This window comes from Lycium ferocissimum, chromosome 6 (assembly GCF_029784015.1).
Source record: "Lycium ferocissimum isolate CSIRO_LF1 chromosome 6, AGI_CSIRO_Lferr_CH_V1, whole genome shotgun sequence".
Classification (NCBI taxonomy): Eukaryota; Viridiplantae; Streptophyta; class Magnoliopsida; order Solanales; family Solanaceae; genus Lycium; species Lycium ferocissimum.
In genome coordinates this window covers 43,368,097-43,391,315 of record NC_081347.1, presented here as the reverse complement: position 1 = coordinate 43,391,315, position 23,219 = coordinate 43,368,097, and the positions used below count along the sequence as shown (strand labels likewise).

At 36.6% G+C, this 23,219-nt stretch overlaps 1 protein-coding gene across 8 annotated transcripts; it reads right to left on the bottom strand.

The window, feature by feature from the left end:
• Positions 1-4,839: 4,839 nt before the first annotated feature.
• On the bottom strand, positions 4,840-16,555 carry LOC132059700 (uncharacterized). Of its 8 annotated transcripts, XM_059452409.1 has the most exons (9): positions 12,793-12,999; positions 10,393-10,450; positions 8,664-8,856; positions 7,912-8,054; positions 7,699-7,780; positions 7,489-7,599; positions 7,085-7,360; positions 5,780-6,117; positions 4,840-5,340 (listed from the first exon to the last, which is right to left on the bottom strand). In XM_059452409.1, exons 3-9 carry the CDS (start codon positions 8,815-8,817, stop codon positions 5,125-5,127), a joined length of 1,320 nt encoding a protein of 439 aa, XP_059308392.1. In that variant the 5' UTR covers positions 8,818-8,856; positions 10,393-10,450; positions 12,793-12,999; the 3' UTR covers positions 4,840-5,124. The 8 variants fall into 8 exon arrangements, with proteins under 8 accessions (XP_059308392.1, XP_059308390.1, XP_059308387.1 ...); XM_059452407.1 differs by lacking the exons at positions 10,393-10,450; positions 12,793-12,999 and adding an exon at positions 16,339-16,555 and having other exon boundaries at positions 8,664-8,859; XM_059452404.1 differs by lacking the exons at positions 10,393-10,450; positions 12,793-12,999 and adding an exon at positions 16,339-16,555.
• Between the last annotated feature and the right edge of the window lie 6,664 nt (positions 16,556-23,219).

The following is a 23,219-nucleotide window of genomic DNA, read 5'->3' as shown; positions in this document are numbered from 1 at the left end:
CCAAAACGCATATCAAAATCAACTAAAACATATTACGACATTCATAATACGACATTCAAAAAACCAAAATATATACATGGGAACGAAACTAAAGTTCAAAAAATCATACGACACTTTAACAAAACACTATAATTTTAAATCAAAAAGGATCAATTAAATATAAAAAACGACGAAGACAAAGATATCAATTCAACAAACAACAATTTAACATAAAAACAAATATTGAAACGAGCAAAAGATCCAAATTCGTACCTAAATTTTGGAACGGATAAGACGGACACAAAACGAGAGGAGGAACGAAGAAGCAAAAAAAAAAAAAGAAAAGAAAAGGGCAAATGACGAAATAGAAAGGGTTTTAATGGGGTAGGGGTAATTTCGTCAAAAAACTTTCATTAAACAGGCGGCAGGGGCAAAAATTAAAGAAGGCATAAATGAGGGGCAAAATATAAAGACCAGCCCAAAAGAAGGGCACCCGCGCAAAAAAAAGCTTGCACTTTTGCTTCTATTTTGTGCTGCTCTTTAACTTTTATCACAACTCACAAATAATTTTCGCGCCACATAAATTTATATTTTTGTCTGGAGCGGGGCAGGGCCGGTGCCAGTTTAATGTTATACGTGTGCCGGGCGGGTTGAAATAATATTTTTAAAATATAATGCGGGGCGGATTGTGGGTTTCTTGTCTTCTTTATTTATTTTCACTATTTTCTGTCACGACCCAACCCCGTAGGCCGTGACTAGTGCCCGAGCTGGGCACCCGTACGCACCCATCAACAGAAACAGCACACAAATAACTTATACATATACCGAGATCAAACGTCAGACCATAGCTAACATAGCCAGATCTCATACATACAGAAAAGTGAAACGTCGCCCCAAAGCTGTCACAAATATATATATACATATCGCTGTCACACTGTCAGCAGATGATATCACACATAAGCGCCGTGGCTATCACAATATATATGGGGACGTCCGGATCACAAATCACACGACACAGGCGAACGGGTGATTACCCACAACCCACGCATATGTGTCTACAGACCTCTAAGAGTAATAGCAGAATCATATGACGGGACAGGGCCCCGCCGTACCCATGAATAGTCATATACATATACATCGGAAAAGTCTGCACCAATACATAGGCTCCTAAACAAGGGAGCGCTCCAAAATAGCTGAATGGAAATCCTAAGCTGTCGGATCATCACAACGAGTATCTGTACCTGCGGGCATGAAACGCAGCCCCCGAAGAAAGGGGGTCAGTACGGAATATGTACTGAGTATGCAAAGCAAGAAATACAGTAAACAAGATCATAATCAGAACCAGGAAGTACAGAAAGTAAATGCAACTTTCAAAATACCAAAATGCTTACTTATTAAATCACAAATCATGCATGGGGCTCAGGAATATGGTCGCCCTCCCGTCATTGGCGCCATAACACAGCATAACACCAGAAGATTTCATATCTCCGTATCCCCGTCACACATCATAACACAAAGATAACGCCATAACACAAAGATAACACCAAATATAAACGGAACCCGGCCCTCTAGCGAGGAGCTCGGTGAACCATAACACAGCATAGCACTGGAATATAACATAGTGCGCACGACGACATAACCGGCCCGGGACTCGGCGAAAGATATAACAACCATATGCATGAGCAGAGTCGTGGGAGACTATATGCAGTTTAAAACATGTTCAAAAACTCCATAGAATAGTCAAAACGAACTATCATTTAAAACCAAGAGACTAGTCAAATCGAGTTTCCCCCGAATGTCACTCGGGAACATATCAAATAGAACTTTAGAAATCATAGATACGTATCAAAATCATATGAAGTAGCTTATGGAAGTCAAGAACATAATCGTCATTACAGACTCGATAGGTAAGTAAGTAATCGACGCTCGAGGGTTAAGACGATAATCATGCTAAGTTCTTTCAAAAGTCGTTAGAACTACACAAAGGAAAGTCGCGGGACCCACGGACGAGCGTCAACCCAATCCGAGCCCGCCTATGGAAGGTATAGTCATTATACGTTACAAAACCTTCTACGAGCATATCGAGGCGATCCGGTTCTGTCTACGAAAGTTACGGCCCTTTTTCGACATAGAACCCTTTAAAAACAAAACTTTTTATGCAAACTTTGAAATCCAATCATACCAAGGACATAAGGACCATTATTCTAGTACATTACAAATGCCAACATTAAGAAGTGAATAAGAATCGTAGACATGCTCGGATAGCAAGAATGGAGTTACCCCGAGGCTCGTAGCATAGCCTACTTACTACTAGGACATGCCAAAAGAAAGAAAGGTTAGGCTTTACATACCTCGTCCGCTTTCTAAGCTAATCCGAACTTAAGTCTCGGCTTCCCACGATCTACAACAACGTCGTTAAACACCAAACATTAGTCATAAGCACTTAGAAATCCAATTCTAAGCTAGCACTACATTTACAGAAATTTGAGCAGCATTTCCCCTGTAAATTTAACAACCCCGAGAATTCAACTCGGCCAAATCATCAACAACAATACCAACAACCATGCTAACAACATCAACAAGTGATTCAAAACGCATTCTAACGTTAGCAACTCTTTTCTATATAATTCGACGGCATTTCATTTACCTTCAAATCACCACATACAATTAAGCCAACTCCAATGCTCATACATTCAAATACCAATCCGAAACCATTCAAACAAAACTCAAGAACATTTCAAACAATCCACACAACATTCCAAACGGCCCAACCAACTTACAACATCACCCGAAACCTTCCAAATTCAATAAGAACAACAACAACACATTTCTTTCTTCCAAATTCATAAACTACACCAACATTCCACACATTAACAACATCATTCTCATAAATTCAAGAAACTATATTAAAATCACATTATCTTCTCTAACAACCTACAAACGACTTCAACTTCAATTTAAATCATTAAACCTTCATTTTCATCATAGAATCCATAACAACAACAACCAAAAATATTAAATAAAAATTAGTTCATCACTCCAACACAACTAACACCTACACGGCCCAACTTCAACCTACCATATTTCATGAATTTCATTCATTTCCACACACTACAACACACATGAACCATCCATAACATATGAAAAGAGGATTAAAACTTACCTTTTCCACTTAGTTCTTCAACTTGGCTAGGGTTGAGAATTGCAAGAACAAAGGCTTTGCTTGCTCCAACAACTACTTCATGTTGATTAGGACCTTCCAATGAGTTGAAAAGCTAGAAGAAAATAATTTTTTGTGATCAATTTTCCATGGCCATATTCGGCCAGCCCCAGCCGAACTCCCTCTCCTCTCTTTTTCTCCATTTTTCTCCAAGCTTCTAATTGAAAGATGAATATTATGTGTTGCTTGTCATCACTTGTATACATATAAGAGTCATCCATGTGTACCATGGCCCACACATGGCTTGGATGAATTAAAATTTGTCAAGCCAAGGGTGGGAACCACCCACACACCACACACCACACGGCCAACATTGGCTTATTCATGAAAAATAATAACTTTCCATAATTCACTTTTAACCCCAAATTTTCCGTAATATTCCATACCAATAAAATCATAAGCAACTTATGCCTTAACACAAAATTGAAGGACAACATTTTCAACCTCGTATCCCGGAATAGTCTTGTCCTTAACTTTTCATGGTTAGCTCGGAATGTCCCAATGTACAAAAATACGGGATATAACATTTTCCCATTTGTTTCCTCGTTTCTACATACTGCTTCCCTTCAATAATTATTACTCCCTATGTCCGAATTTATATGAGGGGCTTCAGGGTATGAGGGTCAAAGCAGTTAATGTTTGACTTAATTTCAAACATAGATTATTCGAGTATTTTATAATAAAATTTACATATTTGAAAACTACATAAAATGTATTATAATTTTGCATAGTAATTCACAATACTTGGAAAGAGTGGGAGAAAATCGTAGTCAAATAAAGAGTTGTTTAACTCCCCAAATAGTAAAACCCTCATATAAATTAAGACGGAGGAGTAAGTATCTTCTGTTTTTTCACTCTATTTGTTTGAGCTTTTCCCTCAATAGCTGTTGATGGATATTTTGAAACCCAGTTCATCGTTTTTTTCGGTTCTGTGTCATTTCTATTCGTGCATTACTGAAGCTTTGCGAATTCATTAGTTAAATTCACTGTCGAGATTCAAGGGACAAATTTTTTACAGATCCTGCTTCAGTTCCACTGAAATAAAGTCAAAGTTTAAATGGTTTGTTTTGTGAATTAGAGTCTACACTACTACTTAGAAGGAAATTTCTACCAGTAGGCTATCGATATCATCTCGATGACCTCATAGTGTAATGTTTACACAGATTGTGTATAAAACTTATGGGAAGAACTTATGATTCTATCCCATCGGTAGTAGAGACCTTATCCAGATAATCTATTGTCAGTTGACCGTTTAATTTGAACAGCTACCCCTTTGACTGTTTGACATACATGAAGTCAAGCATCAGCTATGCAGTAAAAGTTTACTTGACACCCACATTATATTATTTTATCAAGATTAAATGACAAATTTAAGAGTGATTACATTGATTTAATAATAATAATAATACTGCAGGCAAATACATGTTATGTATTCATTAGACTAATGTAAACGCTTGACTATATGAATTTTGTTTGTTCTACCCTAATTAATACGTAACAAACTAAAATGCAAGTCGAGATTCTTCGGAAGGACTCGGCCTACGAAGGCGAGGCAAAATCACACTAGAGATGGCACTTTAATCACCATAGTTCCTTCTCGCATACCTGAAATGCTACATCTTATAGAGAGCATCTAATAATGAGGGAAAAGAACTTGAAACTATATTTGAAGAACAGCTAATGTTCAGAGATTTATCACAAGGTTTCAGACACAAAATTATTGAGAGGGTTTCCTCCAACCTCAAAGCTTCGTTATGGCACATTACAAGATAAATGAAAATTACATAAATAAACCAACATTAAAAACCAGCCTCTAGCAAACTGGCATCCACAAAGGTACTTTAGAACTGATTGTTGTAGCTCATCTAGAGCCATTGAAATCTAGAAATTCAAGTCAGACTGAATCTATACGGACGCAAAGATCCTTATCTCTCAAACGCATCCCCTCTAATAGAGTTGAAAGGACAAGCAGCAGCAGCTATTCTTTCGCGAAGGTTGAATTTGCTTGCAATAATCGGTCTAACATCTTCAACTCCAACTAAGCTTTCTAGAAATGGGAGCAGCGACAGTAACTCTCTGTCATAACGGTCATCAAACCAGCTCTCAATTGGAATACCATTGTCCACCTGGAATCCAAATGCCTGAAAATAAAACTGTCTACCACATCAGGGTAACAAAGTGGAGAATGACATTCTAAGCAGGAACAAATTGCCCACAAAAGCACATACTAGTACTCAAGAAGTAGTTGTCAATTATTTTCACATGAACAGATAAGATGATGCTTAACATAATCTTTAAGCTTTCATCAGCTTTTCTCAATACTACCAAGCAAGATTAACAGTTCAATCATTTCAAGAATCAGGGGAGTAAACCAGCCATAAACATGTTTCTTCCCAGCTTTCATGAACATGAAAGTTTAATAGCTCTTGTAATGGCTCATGGTGCAGGTTGCTTGAAGAAAAGCAAAGGACCAGAACTTAACATGTGAATGAAACAAAGATGGAAAAGACTAGGTAGCGCAGGGATGGGGAATCTTGATAAAGAAACATTATTTAGCAAAGAGAGATTTTGACACAGCACCTGAGGAGAGTTGTCGATGATAATCACACGAGCTAAATCACGGCCAAGAACTGACAGATCTTTAAGGTAATTGCCATCAACAAATACACAAGAGTCACGGTAAACACGATGCCTAAATACTTTTCTCTTGGGATCGAGCACATTCAAAAGCTGCTCAGCATAAATGCTTTGGCTTGCAGTAAATATGATAATCTCAAATAGGCTGGATACTCTATCCATAAAATCTCGTAGATGAGGACGGCATCGAACATATACGGTATGTTCTTTCAGGTTGAAATTCACTAAGAATGTGAAATCTGCATCATCACAAGGTTCAAGTGTAGAGTGCACCAAGGTCTCTGTCAAATATAAGAGATTAGACTCAGCTTAACATGCCCAATAAGAAAATGATGAACAAATACTACCATTTGACAAGCAAATCTGTGTAGATGCTTCAAAAGGAAAACAACAAGCATTGACTTTCGCATCCATGTCAGGATGTACAAACATAAGAGCACACAATGCAAAAGGCATCACATATTCACTTGGGCATGCGGCAATTTGCATGAGAATGTCCAACAAATACTCCTAAAGGAGGGGATGTCATCTTCCAATCTTGGTTTTTGGGGAGTTACTGGGGTAGACTCCCAAATTAAATGATAATTCTATAAAGGACTGATAGCCTTGGTAGGAGATACGGAATATCTTCTTTCTTTTATCAGAGGAGAGAAGGAATATCTATCATATAGAATCCCCATCTATGACAAGTGCAGTATGAAGGCCAACTAAGCCAAGGGAGAAAGAAGCAAAGCAACAGTTATAAGGATTCCATCACTATATAGAACATGTTCAGAAAAATTGACACATGTATGCAGTGTGTCCATCCGCAACCAGATATCTTTTTTTTTTTTTTTTTAAAGACACGTTTGAGCCAGTTTGCACGCACGTCAACTATTTCACCACGTACCTGCTACCCCCACCAGCACATTGAGTAATTCTACCTACCAACGCTTAGGTAGATGGGAAGAAATCACCTTGTGTTTTTTTGCCCCTGTTGGGATTTGCTCCGCAACAAAATATCTTGTTTTGGCTCAGCAAAATTCTTAAGAGAAGAGTTGATTATATTGATAGATGAATACCTACAGACCACTATTACTCGAGGAGAAAAGGACACAACTGTCTGGAGAAGAAAAAAGAATACCATTCTACTTTTGATATATGTACTAAAACTTATCCTTTTCCCTTGCTGAAAACTGAACATTACTGGAACAGACCACAAAAGAAGGAAACAATTAGTTTAGCCTTGAGCATATAGACTGCAATTACCATCCAAGTCCAAAACAAGAGTGGTTGATGGGCAACTCCGTGTCTGTTTAGGCAGCAGCACATGCCGAAATGTTGGTACAACTGAGGACAAGTCTGGTAAATTCTTTATGAAAAAATATGGATCAAAGTCATCAAACTCTTCAGTTTCCTCTTCCTCCATATTAACATCAGCAGGCAACTGAACTTGATTAAACTCATCAATGCATTCCAGTTTCGAATCTTGGCTAGAGAGATGTACAGCTGAAACTTCAGATGACATATGCTGGCCTGCTAAATCTGTACAACAGCCAAATTCACATAATTAGCAATTGAAAAAAAGCATCAGAAGGAATATCTCGATTTTGACTAATCTTGACTTCATGTCTGACATTACCAGCACATGTACTATCACATAAAAACCTTACCTGTAGCCTCATCTAGCACAAAATGACCTGTCAGCAAATCAATCTCTATATTTTCTTTTCCAGGCTCCTGCAATGGCTGGTCTGCTTGCTGGAAGAATTTGAGGAAGTCTGCTGAGGGAAAAATATGACAGGATTTTGAAAGATATACGATTAGTCAGAACGTTAATTCACAGACCTACTTAACACTTAACTGCCAAAGCATCTACCTACCTCGGTTAGAAATTTCCCCTCCAACACTTCTGGATATATGGAAGGTGGGAGAAAATATTGTATCACTTTCAACATCATGGTCCTACATTAAGAAAAATAATTACATAACACAACAATAACCATTCTATTGCAATTCTCACTTAAAGTATCTATACTTAACAAGGTGAGCTAAGACTCCCAACAATTCCACATAAAGCAAATTTAAATTATCACCTTATTAATAGTAATGGTATTATAATCATGAACAACACCATGTGTGTCTGAAGCAGCAGAAGTATCATCAGCCACCAACCCAAATCTTATATCCAAATCTGTACCGACAACATCATTCTCAATCTTTTTCGAGAAATTGCTTCCTATAAACACAAATATGAGGTGAGTTGCCACAGATAAACAAATGTGCTCTTCCAGGACTATATGAATATAATCAAGGAGTAGAGTCAACGGCATAGAAGTTAATTACAATTAACTGGGAAGACATTATGCATCAACTAGAATCATGGAAGGTCAAATCCTGCACCATAATTCAGTGATTGTTCCTGAGGAGCAACAGAAGCATACACAGGGATACGCAGAATGGTGAAAGCATTTGTAAACTCACTTCAAATTGTGCCATTTTTAGATTTTCTTTCTTGTTAGATGGTAAATTTCCAGGAGAGAACAGTCACTTCTCTGCTGTGGCAGCAACTGAGATCAAAGAATGATATAGGCAAAACAACAAAAGAAAGCAAGTAAATCATTACCACATCACAAACACTTTGAATCATAAGTTTTCTGACTTGGTAATACATGCAAAATGAATTATAGACAAATTCTGATGAAGCTTAAGTAACAGAAAGAGTAACAAACCCTCCTAACTTATTGGATATATGCCCCAACTATCACGTCAAGTGTGCATCTTAAGCTAAAGACTAAATAAATCAAATTACTTGGTCATCATAGGATGGGTTCCAAATAATACTTACCTGATTTTTGCTTCCTTACTGAAGATGTTATAAGTTCCGTAACTTGCTTTGCCTCAGTTTGCACATTCTCAGACATTTTTCGCTGCTGCCTTGAAACCTTTGGACTAGCCAGCTCTCGTGGTTTTCTTCCATTTAATTTTTTCTTAGTCTGCATATCTAACTACTGGAGAGTCCACTCTACAAATGCTTTATCCTGCTTTAAGAATTGTGACAAAGAAGAATTGAATAACCCCCTTGTTCCAGGACACGTAGTTTCCTGGAAAACAATTGCAGTCAAGAAATAGATATAGACAGTTCGTTACAAATTTTAGCAAAGCAGATATAAATATGACCATGAAAAGCATGAATAATTGTATAAAGCCTACAAATCTCTCTGCATGTATAATTGACAATTCATTGCATATAATGATGACTTGAAAACAGGTTGTATTATTTAGCAACATTTTCTGCAGACAAACCAGTAGAAGATATTACTTCCTCCGGATCAAAAAGAATGTCCACTTAGCCTTTTTTTCTTGGGTCAAAAAGAGTGTCCACTTACCAAATCAAGAAAGAATTAATCTTAGTTTTCCAGATTTGCTCCTATTAAGTGCTATGTGATCAAATCCCAACACCTATTTAATTAGGGGCAATTTAGTCAAATTACCTACTCCCTCTGTCACAATTTATGTGATACACTTTCCTTTTTAGTCTGTCCCAAAAAGAATGATACATTTCCTTATTTCACAACAATTTAACTTTAAACTTTACCTTTTACACTTTACGAGATGATCTTTAACCACACAAATATCTTTTGACTTATTTTAGACCATAAGATTTAAAAGTCTTCCTTTATCTCTTAAACTCCGTGCCCAGTGAAACTATATCGCATAAATTGGGATGGATGGAGTATTTTTTTCTAGGAGTAGGTATTTTCTCAAGGGGTGTGCAAATGGCTAAGTGGACACTCTCCTTGATCCGGAGGGAGTAATAATTAAGCTCATTGTAATGTTACCTTCTCAAAAAAAAAAAAAAAAATTAAGCTCATTGTAGCTTAAAAAGATGGTGCATGTACACATATTAGGGATGGCAATGGGACGGTGGGGGAGCGGGCCGGGACGGGACGGGTTTAGACATGTGCGGGTATGCGCGGGTGCGGGGCGGGGCGGGGCGAAATGTTTAAAAAATAATTTTGTGCGCGGCGGGTGTGGGTGCGGGTTAGGGCTTAAAATATTTACAAAATCATAACTACGGGTTAGGGAAAAGCAGATTCTGTACCTTAAATTTAGATGCTTATAGCTTTTGGCTCTAAGTGTGTTTTTATTTTGTTTCACTAGTTGCTTTTCGAACAATAATTTTAAATGATACTACAAACCGATGCTTTCTATTACTGGTGGGATGTGGATATTATGCTTGTTCCGAGTTTACTTAATTTAAAATGAAAAGAGTTATGCTTGTTCCAAGTTTGAAGAGAGTATTTTTTTGTAAGTGAAGCCTCACTCCACTTTGCTTTACTAAGATATATGGTGCTGTCATTTTTAGTGGCTTCAAAGATTGTCCAGCCACTATATTCCATCATGTTTGTCGGCTTGCATTAAGATTTTGAAGTATTTTAAGGGCTGCTATTTGAAGTATTCAAGTGCTCAGTTAATATTCCTTCAATATGTCGTAACATTTTAGCTTGTTATATGGCTAAATAAGTGACCATGTCATGTATTTTAATTAACACAAGAAATATTCCTTGTAAAACCTTTTCCTTTGTTGAAACATCCAATTGGTTGTCCGTATGGTTCTTCAAACATCCAATTCTAAGAAAAGGTCAAAAGGAACACAGTAAATAAAAAGAAGAGAGTAAGAAAGAGTATTTTGCGGGTGTGGGGCGGGGCAGGTTTATGTGGGTTTGGTGCGGGCCGGGTTTCTGTGGGTTTACAGGCTGTGCTGGGCGGGGGGGTTACAATTTTGCGGGTTTAGACAGAACCCGCACTGCACCGCACCACTGCCATTCCTAATACAGATGCACAAGTTACACCACATGCACCAAGATAGACGGAAAGCATGTATCAAACAACACATTGAAAATTACCCATAAATTAAACAGGAAAAAAGAACTCTAAGCAAAAGGTAAAAAATCCAACAATGCACGTGAAAAGAGCTGGCGAGGTAATAAAACTTTTACATTCTTTCTCACCAAATAATAAACAGATTCACTGAACTTTTGGAATCCAACCACCAATTATCAAACTCTTTAAAAGCATTGGCTAAGAGGATGATACATTATTCTTAATTTCTTTTTCTTTAGAGGGGTCAACACGTAACTGTAGTGTATGTGCACAAAACTATGTCATTCTATTGCACGAAGATATATTGCATAAATTAGTAGGTAAGGATGTGGCCCTAGAGCTTTGGTCTAGTGGTAAGAGCGCAACGTATCATGTCTAGGCTAGGCACGCATCACAGGCTTGAACCTCGCTGAAGACAAAAAGCCTAGTATTTAAGTAATCAAGGTAAAGGGGCGGGCCATTATCCACCGACTTTCAAACCGTGTAGCTGGTCTTGGGGATTTCTCAGTTGTCAAAAAAAAGTTAATAGGGAGGAATGCTTAAAATTAAAGGTCACATACAAATGCATTAAAATTAAAGGTCACATACAAATGCAACTGAGTGCACCTCCATAGGAAACATCCAGAAAAACTAACATGCGTTTTGAATCTTTTGAAAACAGTATATACACTTCCTTTAGTGTTGAACAATACTAATTCCTTGAGCACCATTCCCCTCATTGGGGTTTTTGTCCCAACCAAGCAAACAAGTCATCTGATGGGCTAGAGTTTCAGTGCGCGGTCCAGCAAATATAAAACGTTAGAGAAAAAATGGATTTCTCCTTTGAAAATTACTTTTATCATGTATTGACAAATAAAGGAAGATCATGAAATCAATTTTACATATATTTTGATAAGTCCCCGATGACTAAAGAAGTTTATGAATTTCAACTTCCTTGAGCAATTAACTTCTTTTTCTTTAAGTAGTCAATTAACTACTTAACCCCAAACATAGAAATACGCTGATCCGAAGATCTTTCAAATGATGTTTCCTCATCTTATCATGGTATTAGGAGACTCTGCCTGTTACATTCTGTTTGAACCTGCTATTTGTGCTGCTTTATAATGCCATGATGTTTATCATTCACTTCTCAAGAAACGCAATACATCTCCAAGACTCCATCTATTGCAAAAACAACTAGGGTGTATTTGGTATGGAGGAAGAAAATTCTTCAACTAGGGTGTATTTGGTATGGAGGAAGAAATTCTTTCCAATTCTCCCATGTTTGGTTGGTCAAAATGTTTTGGACAACATTTTTTCTAGGAAAACAAGTTCCATAAGTGACATTCCAAGTCCAGTCCATTGTCTCCTCCCCACCCATCTGATGCCCCCAACCCCCACCCCTTGACCACCCACCCCCACTCCCCACCCTCATAGTGTTTTGCTAGATTACATAAAACTCTCTTGGGACAATACTTTTTGTGTACTTACCAAACACTAGAAAATAAGTAAGAAACCCGCTTGTTTTCCAAGTAAACATTTTCCATCGTACCAAAAAACACCCCTCATCCCTGGAACTTGTATACGCCATTGCAAGCCAACAAAAGCAGTGAAGTCCTGGATGCTTATTGAAATTCAACAAGATGCATAACCAAAGAACAGTATTCAAAGGCTGGGAAAACGAAAGACATAAAAGTTTCTATCTGTATCGACTAATGCATATCAATTACTAGCATTTCAATCTTTCATTTCTCAATGCCAAAGATTGAGCCAATTACGAGATTCTTTTTTTAAAAGGCAAGTTCCTAACTCTGAGTATATGAGCAAAACCCTGGTATAAGTGTAGAGTCGAGATTGAATTGAGCAACACGAACACAGATGATTTATAGACTGGACCTTGATACATTCAGGATTAAACAAGTTCCTTTGTGTAGCAAAACAGAACAAGATCAGCAGTAAGTAAAGTTGAAAACAAATTGCAAACTGCCACTTAATTAAGTTCAAAACCCTAAAAACAGTGGAAACCAGACATAGTAAACAGCAAAAAGCAAAAAAAAAAAAAAAAAAGGACAGTTAATATAAGCTAAAAACAAGCTCAAAAATCCACATACCTAAACTTTAAACTTCAAAATCACCACACATAAAGCAATAAATCAGTTATAGGAAGCTCAGATATTTTGAAGAAAGGAAAGAGAAGTGAGTGAAGTATGGAAATGAAAATTTAGGGTTTTTCAGGTGTTAGAATTTGGTGTTTGAACGAAAAATATTTCCCTCCAAAGAGTGAAAAGGAAAAAAGGAGGGGGAAAATGAAAATGGAAGAGTAGTAGCTACCAGGAATCTAATTTTTATGTATATTTTCTTTTTCTTTTTTTCTTTTTTTGTGTCGGAAGATAAGTTGAAAAAGGAGGGTTGAAGTTGTTGATGATAGATAAAAGAGTGTTAATTGCGGTAATCAATTCTCTCACGGTAATCAATTCTCTCACTTTCCTTGATTTTCGACTTTGTCTCCCTACGGACTTTCTTCCCTCTGTTACACACGCGCTCAAGTTTTGCAACTTATATACGCGCTTAGCGTTTTCTTTTCATTTTTATTTGGAATTTTTGAAGTTGGAATTCAAGTGGAGTTGTGTTTGATATAATTTTTGCAATGAATATTTGGTTGTTTGATTGAATTGAAAGTGAAAAAAGTAAAAATATAATTTTATATATTTTCAAATAAAGTGAAAAATTATTCTAGAAAAAAGTGAATAATTCTTATGGCTAAACGGGTCCTAAGCATTGGAAGTTGAAGGGGGGGAAAAAGCACGTGAAGCTAACTAATTTAGATGTAACCTGAAAATAATGTACTTACGGTTGGCCCAACACAAATTCTTGCTCTAATATCTCTCTAACTCATGTACGAAATCAATTCCTACACAAATCAAAGGAGAAACCTCGAATGTTTGATATGAGAATTGGACTAAATTAAGTGCTTGCGCGAGTGTTTTCAAAGGCATTTTTTAGGCCAGGTCCGGGACGGGGCGAACCAAAAACGCTCCGGGGCGCAAGTGAAAAGTGTAGATCCATAGACCATATGCCCTAGAATTTGGGGCATGAGTTCGGGGCGCAAAAGCATAAGTCCAGGACGCAAAAACATAAACCCCGAGCGTAAATTTAATTTTTTATTGTTTTAAAAGTATTTTTTCTATAGATTGTGATTTTTATTAATGGTGTAATGATATTTATACTTCATGTTATCATATTTTCATGTTGTAGTGAATTTTTCTAAAATATATAAATAAAGAAAACAACTCTCACAGTAAATAACATTGCCATGAATAGGTTTTTTAGATGATTATGTCTGAAATTGATAGGATAGAGATTTCATAGCAGTATATTCCTGAAGCAACTTTATCCATTTTTTGTCATTGCTATTACACTTTTTACCCTTCTCCGTCTTTGAAATATATAAATAAAAATCAGTGTAACTATTAGTTGAGGGTGAGAAAGACTAATATCCATGGAGATTGATCATGAAGTGGATGAAGATTTCATTTTAAAGATTATATAGGTGATTATCATTTTTTGTGTTGTTACCTTTCTCAAATAATAATTGTAATAATTTTTATATTATTGGTGGTTTATTTGAATTTACTTACAAAATTTTAATGAAAATATTATTTTTGTTTATTTTTTTAGTAATAAAATTATAAAATTGAACATACATGAATGAGGCAAACGCCCCGTAAATCCATAGGACTTATGCTCTATGTCTCGGGGCTTACGCCTCGCCCCGTGTTACGCGAAACGTCTCACCTCGCACCCCCGCCTCTTAAAACACTGCTTTGCATTATGTAGTCCCTATTGATTACCCCTTAAGTGAAGAACTTGAAGATGTGGTAGATCTTATAGATGGGGGATGTTGGAAAGATCAATTGCTTAATCAATATTTTCCATCAGACATAATGGAGCATATCAAATCAGAAATTCATATAGGGGGACTGGAAGGAAAGCGGACAGACCTTGGTGGATTGCCACTAGTACAGGAAAGTTTTCTGTATATAATGCATAGAACATTTTGAGACAGAGTGAGTAGGAAAAAGCTGATTGTAAAACTTGTGGATTAAGAGAGTGCCTTTCAAAATATCATTCTTTCTATGGAGATTATGGAAAGCTATCCTCCCTACTGGTGACACATTAATGAGGATGAGAATTCATATTGTTTCAAGATGTTATTGTTTGTACTATTCCACGACAAGAGACTATGCAACATCTTTTCTTTACAAGTAAGTTTGCATCAGATGTGTGGAGAGTGTCTAAACAGGCAGTGGGAATTCAAACGAATCTCATTCAGATTCATCAAGTTATCAGAACTTTGTGGAAGATTGAATGTGCAGAGAAATTCAAGTCAATCCTATATGATCTTCCTGCTATGATCACATGGGAGTTGTGGAAGAGAAGAAACACTATTAGATATGGAGGATAGGTGAGTTTCAATAGAGTTATTCATAAGATCAACATGGACATGTACTATTTAAAAGGAGCAGATTTCCCTGGCTGAAAATATATACCTTTTCTTTGGCCTCAACTAGCGGTATTTCTAGAAGGATATAAGCCTAGTTTGATCACTATGATTGCTTACTGGAAGTTGCCTTATGAAAGATGGTATAAATGTAATACTGATGGAGCATTTAAGGACAATCCTGGTCCTAGTTCTTATGGTTTTTGTGTGAGAGATTGGCATGGAGATTTTATATACGCATAATGTAAGGAATTGAGGCTTAATTCTAACGTGGTGGTAAAGGCAAGAGCAATGATGAAGGGTTTGATATATTGTGTGAATCACGAACTTCACCCATTAATATTGAAAACTGACTCATTACTAATAAAGAATGTGGTTGATGGAGTATGGGAGATACCATGGTGTATTATCACAGATGTGGAGAGAATTAGTAGAATGAGGTTGAATTTAATGTGATAATACAACATGTATATAAGGAATGAAATACATTGGCAGATTTTTAAACTAACCTTGCTTTTGATTTTGCAGTTACAACAAGCTCTAATTCATTTTCTGAATTACCTAGTGCAGTAAGGAAGATTCTAAATTTGGATAAACATGAATTCCCTAATCTCATGATCATGAATGCTAAGAATACATGAATCATTGATGTACTTTGACTCAGTGACGCAAATATTGACAAAATTTCTAATGCTGGTATTAGCTTTGGCTCATCCTATTGAAGTTGGATCAATAATTGTGAAGTAGAGACAAAAGTACAGTCATTACAGGAGCAAAATATTGGTCAAGAAATATCACTGAGGTACTTAACTCTTTTGAATCTGAAAATTAACCATCTTGGGTTAACTGGAGGAGACTTAGTTGTAACTAGTGACTAACATATCCTAGTTAATTATAGAGTTAAATTTCAATTTATCTTCAGTGATGTTCACTTTAAACACAAGATTTTGTACTGCAATTTACCTAGTTGAGTCGGGTTAATGACGATTTTGAAAGATTTCAGCACAATTATTCAACATGTATAACAGATTAACAATCTCCTAGAACACAACAGCTCATATAGCATCAAATCGGAGAATACAGTAGCAGATAGCGGACATAGCATGCTTTCTCTTATTTATATGAAGGAAAATCAAAGATTGGGAGTACATCTTACCTGAAGGAAGAGATCTGGTTTTTCTGAGATTAAACTCTTTGGATACAGATTTGTTGCACCGATGAGAGCTTTGTGGTGCGAAGATGACGTAAATCCATATCGGAAAACCAGAGATTTCAGCAGCGCTGGAAGTGTAGTGGCTTTGCTTCAGTGAAGTCAGCCACTTTAGAACTTTCCTAATTTGTGTTGAAAGAGTTGAGTGGGTGTCGGTTTTTTATTTTTTTATTTGGGTCAAATATGACCTGGTCCCTTTTGCTTTTTTGCTTTTATTGAACTATTTACTATATTAATAAATATCCCTCCACTAAGTTTTACTTAGCGGTTTCTCCAGTAAAAAAAAAATGGATGTGTGCATACACTTGATAGAAAGTGATGGATAGAAAATATTTCTTCATTTTTAATTATATAATTTTGTGTCTAATCTTGAAAATGAAATTATATTTAGTAAGCAACGCTTTACAAATAATTTAAAAAAAAAATTAAAAGGTAAACTCGCTATATGATAAAATGTTCTCTGTCATAAGAGACTATAAAACTCAAACTTAAAATTTGTGGTCAAAGGTGAACAAATATTTACTATGGTACAATAAATGGCTCAACTAATACAAAATTATTTTGCATACACTACTTATATGGAGGTACCATATATATAAATTGACGAGTATGTATGCAGGAACCGAGAAATATATGGGACATTGTGTTGCTACATGTAGTGCATTATTTCCAAACATGTGACATGACTAAATAAGCATTCTTTATATGCTAGTAGTATAATGTTATAGGCATTTATTACATGCTAGTTTAACATTATGGATTACATGTATGCTAGATTAAATGTTTAGATTGATTAGCCGTGTATTATATATATATATATATATATATATATATCACATTGAGATTGCGGGCTGTGAGTTGGCCATGACCCGTCGATTGCGTTTAGAGTATGTGAGCTATCCAGGAATGAATATTGCATGTGGATCGAAAACGTTCCTCATGAGTGTTACACCTCGGAAAATTTCATTTTGTCGTATGGTAAGCAGACTAATGCAGGGTAAGAAGTACATGATGTTTCTACATGTAAGAAGTAGTACTTAACAGTTCTAATTAAGATTCCAAAGACGTTTGAGGCAAAAAGAAGAAAGTCGTTGAAGAATGTCAAGTATACGTCGTGTTTTGAAAAAAAAAAAGGGTTAGCCAAAGTACCGAGCTAATGTTGGTTTAATAATGCCTTGAGGAAAAGCTAGAACTCTCCTTAGGTTGCTAATGAAGTGTTAAACAAGTGCTAAGAAGGATCCATAAGGATTGAAGATCAAACGAATTGACGGAAATCATTTCAGAAAAAGTGGAGTTATACGACCACTTATACGATCCGTATAAGGGTCTGTATAACCCAACAGAAAAGATGTTTTGCCTGATGGTGAAGTACGGACACTTATATGGACCGTACAATGTTATACGGACCGTATAAGTCCCGACGGGCTGAGTTATTTTCAAGGATATAAATGTGTTCCCACTTTTATTGAAGTACGGACACTTATACGGACCGTACAATGTTATACGGACCGTATAAGGGTCCGTATAAGTCCCGACGGGCTGAGTTATTTTCAAGTATATAAATGTGTTCCCACTTTTATTTTCTCATTCTTTCACTTCTCCACTTCTCTCCAAGTCTCTAGAACATTCCACACATTTCATATACAAGAATTCAAGGGAAATCAAAGATCAACTTCATCAAACCAAGAGAATCAAGTGTAAGGAAGCTCCTTAGGGTTCCTAGAAGTTAAGAAATTCTTTGGAAGAGGAACTAGGGTTTTCTTCAAGTGGAGCATTTCCATCCAAAACCCATCCCTACATAATCAAAGGTAAGTTTTATGATCATTTCATGTTATTTGAAATATTGAGGGGTTGAAAGACTTGGATTATGGAAGGAGGTAGAGTATAGAGCTTAAATGTGGAAGTGATGGTGTTCTTGAATAATAGTTGACATGAATCATAACTCTTGAGATATTATGAGTATGATCTTGTTATAAACAATACTAAGAATGTTGGAGAAGCATGATATGTGAATGAATATGATGTTGAGTGACTACCATGGTTATGGATGGATTGAGAGGAAATGGTAAGAATTGAATAATGGCCAACTTAATAAAGTTTATTGCTTATGATGTTGTGGGTGTATTGTTGACGCTTGGAAGTTGTTATATTATATGGAGAATGTTATAGAAACAAATAAGATGCTGCCCAATTTTCATTAGCTGTAGCTTAAGCCTAAGTATGTTAACGATTATCTAATTCTAGTACGAATTCTCTTGAATGTAGAATCGTGAACATCGGAGGAAAGCGCTTAATTGATAAAGTTAGAGAGACATCAAGGTATGTAAGGCTAGTCCCTTCTTTTCTAAGGCATGATTCCTATGACATGATTCCCTTTTTCTTTCCATGACCTTCTTACATTCCGGAAAATATGAGTCAATGTTTATAAAGAGCTTCTTACGAGGTAGAGATAAGAGATATGTTATGAATATGACAATGATGATGAAGAGTCTAAGTCTAGAAATTCCAAAGCGTATGATATGATATTTATACGAAGTTAATGATCTTTGTACGATTCTTTGATGTTATCCATTATTGCTAGACCCACCTTATGATGCTAGTTCCTTCAAGGTGAGGTATGATGATTATGATTACTCCATAATGGAAATCGAGGGTTCTCGACCTTACATCACCCCGATAGAGTTGTAGTATTTAATTGAGTTCTTATGCATACTTTATGAGATGTGTATGATGATGAGATTACACCGTGCCTATATGGCCGAACATGTCACCGCTAATGCGGGCTGCATACGATTACACTGTGCCTAGAGGGCCAGACATGTCACGGCGAAGGCGGGCTGCATATGATTCCACCGTACCTAGATGGCCGGACATGTCACCGCTAATGCGGGCTGCTTATGATTACACCATGCCTAGAAGGTCGGACATGACACCACTAGTGGGTGGCGTGCGATAGTTACCCTGACGCGGGTTAACGATGATGGTATAAGTGATGTGCATAACATGCGTTTTCTTGTAAAGGTTAAGCAGGTTATATCTTCCCTTCATGTTTCATGATTTCTCTATTACGTTAGTATTATTCATGCTTTACATACTCAGTACAATGTTCGTACTGACGTCCTTTCTTTTTGGACGCTGTGTTCATGCCCACAGGTAAACAGGGAGACGGTGCAGCTTCCTAGGAGCTACTCAGTAGATTTACAGGAGCACTCCATTACTTCGGAGGTGCCATTTTGAGATATTATTTTTGTGTACATATATGGGCATGACATCCTGTCCCGTCCTCATGTCTAGTACTCTAGTAGAGGCTCGTAGATACGTACGTGTGGGTAGTAGATGTCCCATGATGACCTCATTCTGTATTGTATATCATTTTGATAGTCGAAGGGCTCATGTACATGAATGTAGATATGTTTTGGAAGTGATATTGGTTTCCTTATGGCTAGTTGTGTTGAAAGTAATAAATGCATTCAAGATGAGTATGATGATTAGTATAATGAGTGGTGCTCGGTAGTCAGCTCCGGGTACCCATCATGGCCCCCTAGTCGGGTCGTGACAATGAGTCACTTGTCTTGGCAATTTACCAACTTATCAAAACTTTCAAACGTAAACTTTTATTTGTGTTCAAGCAAAATAAAGTAGCTTAAAGCCCTCATGCATTGACATATTATGACTCCTATGACTTCAGTTGGCACTACAATTGATCCGAAATAAATAAGACTAACACATGAGTTTAGAATCATCATTATTTTACCAAAATCAACAAGAAATGATGTAATCATATCACTCAGAGTTTTATCCCTTGGCTTTTTACCACATTATTATCTTTTCCTCGATCATGCATCTTTATTGAAAAACAAGGCACCTTGTTCCATCCTTTAAACTTCGTGTACACTCACTAGAGAAAGAGAATTACCACACACAACATTCATATCAAGACAAAATTATCAAGAATAGAAAGAATCAAACACTCTCTCTGACACAAAGATTTTCAAGTGTGCAAAGTTGAAGCCGTAGACTTGCCTCTTGTGCAAAGTAAATCTCCACTAACGTAGGGATACCTAGCCTAAAACCAGTTAAGACTTTCGGGTTGTAATGTAAGCTTTTGGTCATGGGTAGGATATTTTTATGAGTATAAGTGACTACAACCTCCCTAAGTGCTACATTTGCAACAATTCAAGAACTCACTTACTTTTACAATTCTTCCACCCTTTCCTTCAACTTTATGTATTAACATCCAATCTTTCCTTTATTTCACAACTCTCTTTCATTCTCTTTCATTCTTTCTTCTATTTTTTTTTCCGTCAAAACAGGGAAGGTTTCCTCTTTTTCTCCCAAATCACAAATTCACCAACCGCTTCCCCAACTTAGGGTTCATTCTCAGTAGCTAGCAATTTTAAATTGCTTAAGAAAGTAGGGTACTAAAAGTTAGGTTAATTAAAAACAAAAGGGTGATACTTGTAAAATGGTTGCTAATAAAAGGTTCAAGACTCAAAAGGGGTTAACTAGAAAAAAACATGCGAGGATATGCAATTTAAGGCACAAAATGGTATAAGGAAGGCCTAACATCATTTTTTTCAAAGAAACTGTAGCCTGGGATTTCACCTTGAAGCATGATATTTCGACTAAAAACACATGTTTAAGCTAGATTACGCCTCATATTTTTAATGTATTGTTTGTGTTTGAGTTCCAAGTTGTTCACTTTATGCTTAATATGTGTGTTTCTTAGAGTGAAAACAGATGAAAAGAGGGGTTCAAATATGAATAAAAGTTCAAGAAATCAAATAAGATTGAGTTCGAAATTAAAGTAGAAGTTCAAGAAATCAAATGTGGTTGAGTCCGAAATCTGAGTAAAAGTTCAAGACCCAAAGATGCCTGCCTTATTTGGAAACATTAAGGATCTTGACATACTCAATAGCGGCGATTATCACGATGTTGTAGTCATTAAGATATTGCTGGCTCACATAACTTTGGTGTTGAAGGAACACCTATTTCAGTCACATATGTTATTAGTCTTTATAGCAGATGCTAACTTAATTGGTTGATTTGAGGAATATCATGGCCACCTGGGTCAGTTGCGGCTCCTGCTACACCCGTAGCTATAAAGATGAGAGAGAAAAAATCAAAAGAGAGAATTATGGCATTTCACACGCTTTAAAACAGTCTTTCACACGCTTTATAACAGTCAAACTTTTGTTTATGTGTTATGTCAGCAAGTTGTGTTTAATAGACATATTTTGACTTGAATTAAGGGGTTTATAGGTACAAGATTCAGTTAAGTCATCTAATGAAGATTATTGTTAAGTTTAGGGATCGTATACGTATGATAATGTATTCGGCCACCAACATGAGTTGTGGTGGGATATTGAGATCTCTTGATACGATCCCAAGGAGCACACATGATTCAAGATCCTTCATTCGAGGCCAAGCCAAAGAATTCCAAGCCTTACGAGCCATGATGATGCTAAAAGAGGCGTTGGAGATCTTTGAGGAGCTTCATAGGAGATCATAAGACGTATGGATGATTGCTTGGTCGCGTAGAGTGAAGATGAGATGGAAAGGAACGATGGTGGCTAGGAGCGCAAAGAGGCTATTCTCGAAATTCAAGTGATCATCCCTAAAGAAGACTACCAAACAAGGCCGTTACTTCATTAAGGGTACTATTGTAATAACTAGTCTGGTCTTCTTTAGCTAGTTAGTATAAATACTAGCCTTAGTTTATTTCATTAGGTCGATTGGATGAGTTATGTATTGCATACTCTAAAGGAGTGATAGTTTGTTGGCTTAATAGCCTTTAGGATTTAGGATAGTTAATGGTGGATTTCATTGTTGGTTTTGAACCTCATTTCCATTGATTTCATGAAGAGTTGTTATTTTGTGGATTTCATTTGAATATCTCTTGCCTTGATTTCAAATAGCTTAGGTTCTATCGATTGAATCCAATTGAAACGGTCTAGGTTTCATATACCCAGGTTTGTCCATAGATTCATTATCATTAGGATCTAGCTTTTATCCTCTATTTCTCATCCCCTTTTCTTCAATTCTCATTCCAATTTCTTGTTATCCTTTAATTCCGCATTTTTGTGATTGGTTTGGTATTTCCCCCAAATCGATTCGTATCATCTCTTCACAAAAAAATTACTCCCTCCGTTTATTTTTACTTGTATTGTATTGACTTGACAGAGAAATTTTATTTTGTTAGTCATAACTAACACTACTTATGCGAGGATACTTTACTACTTGACAAGTGGACACTTGAAAATTTTTCTATTGATGCACAGTGAATAGACTAACGAAGGGCACGAAGTATGCAATGTTTCAATAAGTAAGGAATAGCATTTGATGACCCTAATTGAGACTTCAAAGACATTCGAGGCAAGAGAAGAAAGTTTGCCAAGAAAGGCAAGGTATATGTTATGTATCGGAAAGGATTTACGAGTGACGAGTTAGTGATGACTTAATGATGTCTTGGAGAAGAGTTATAACGTCCCTTAGATTAATGAGGTGTTAAACAAGTGTTAAGAAGGTTCCATAAGGATTGGAGATCAAACGAGTCGACGAGAACGAATTTCGGAAAGCTGGGCAATATACGGTCCAACATACGGACCGTATAAAACATACTGGCCGTATGTTCTGCCCAGAATGGCAGCCCTCACTGGACCAAAGATACGGCCAGAGATACGGTCCATATAAAAGATACGGATCGTATGTTGATCCGTGAAACCGAGTCGGGACAGATTTTTAAAATTGATATAAGGGACCTCAACCTCATTTATTTCATTTCATTTTCTCACTCCACTTCAAGAACTCTCTAGAAAGCTCTCCAT

Coding starts and splice junctions, on each gene's coding strand:
- LOC132059700 (XM_059452407.1), bottom strand. CDS start 8,817: ATGCAGACTAAGAAAAAATTAAATGGAAGAAAACCACGAGAGCTGGCT. Junction 7,600..7,698: donor AGGGGAAATTTCTAACCGAG/GTAGGTAGATGC, acceptor TTTTTCCCTCAG/CAGACTTCCTCAAATTCTTC. Junction 7,361..7,488: donor TGTGCTAGATGAGGCTACAG/GTAAGGTTTTTA, acceptor GCTGTTGTACAG/ATTTAGCAGGCCAGCATATG.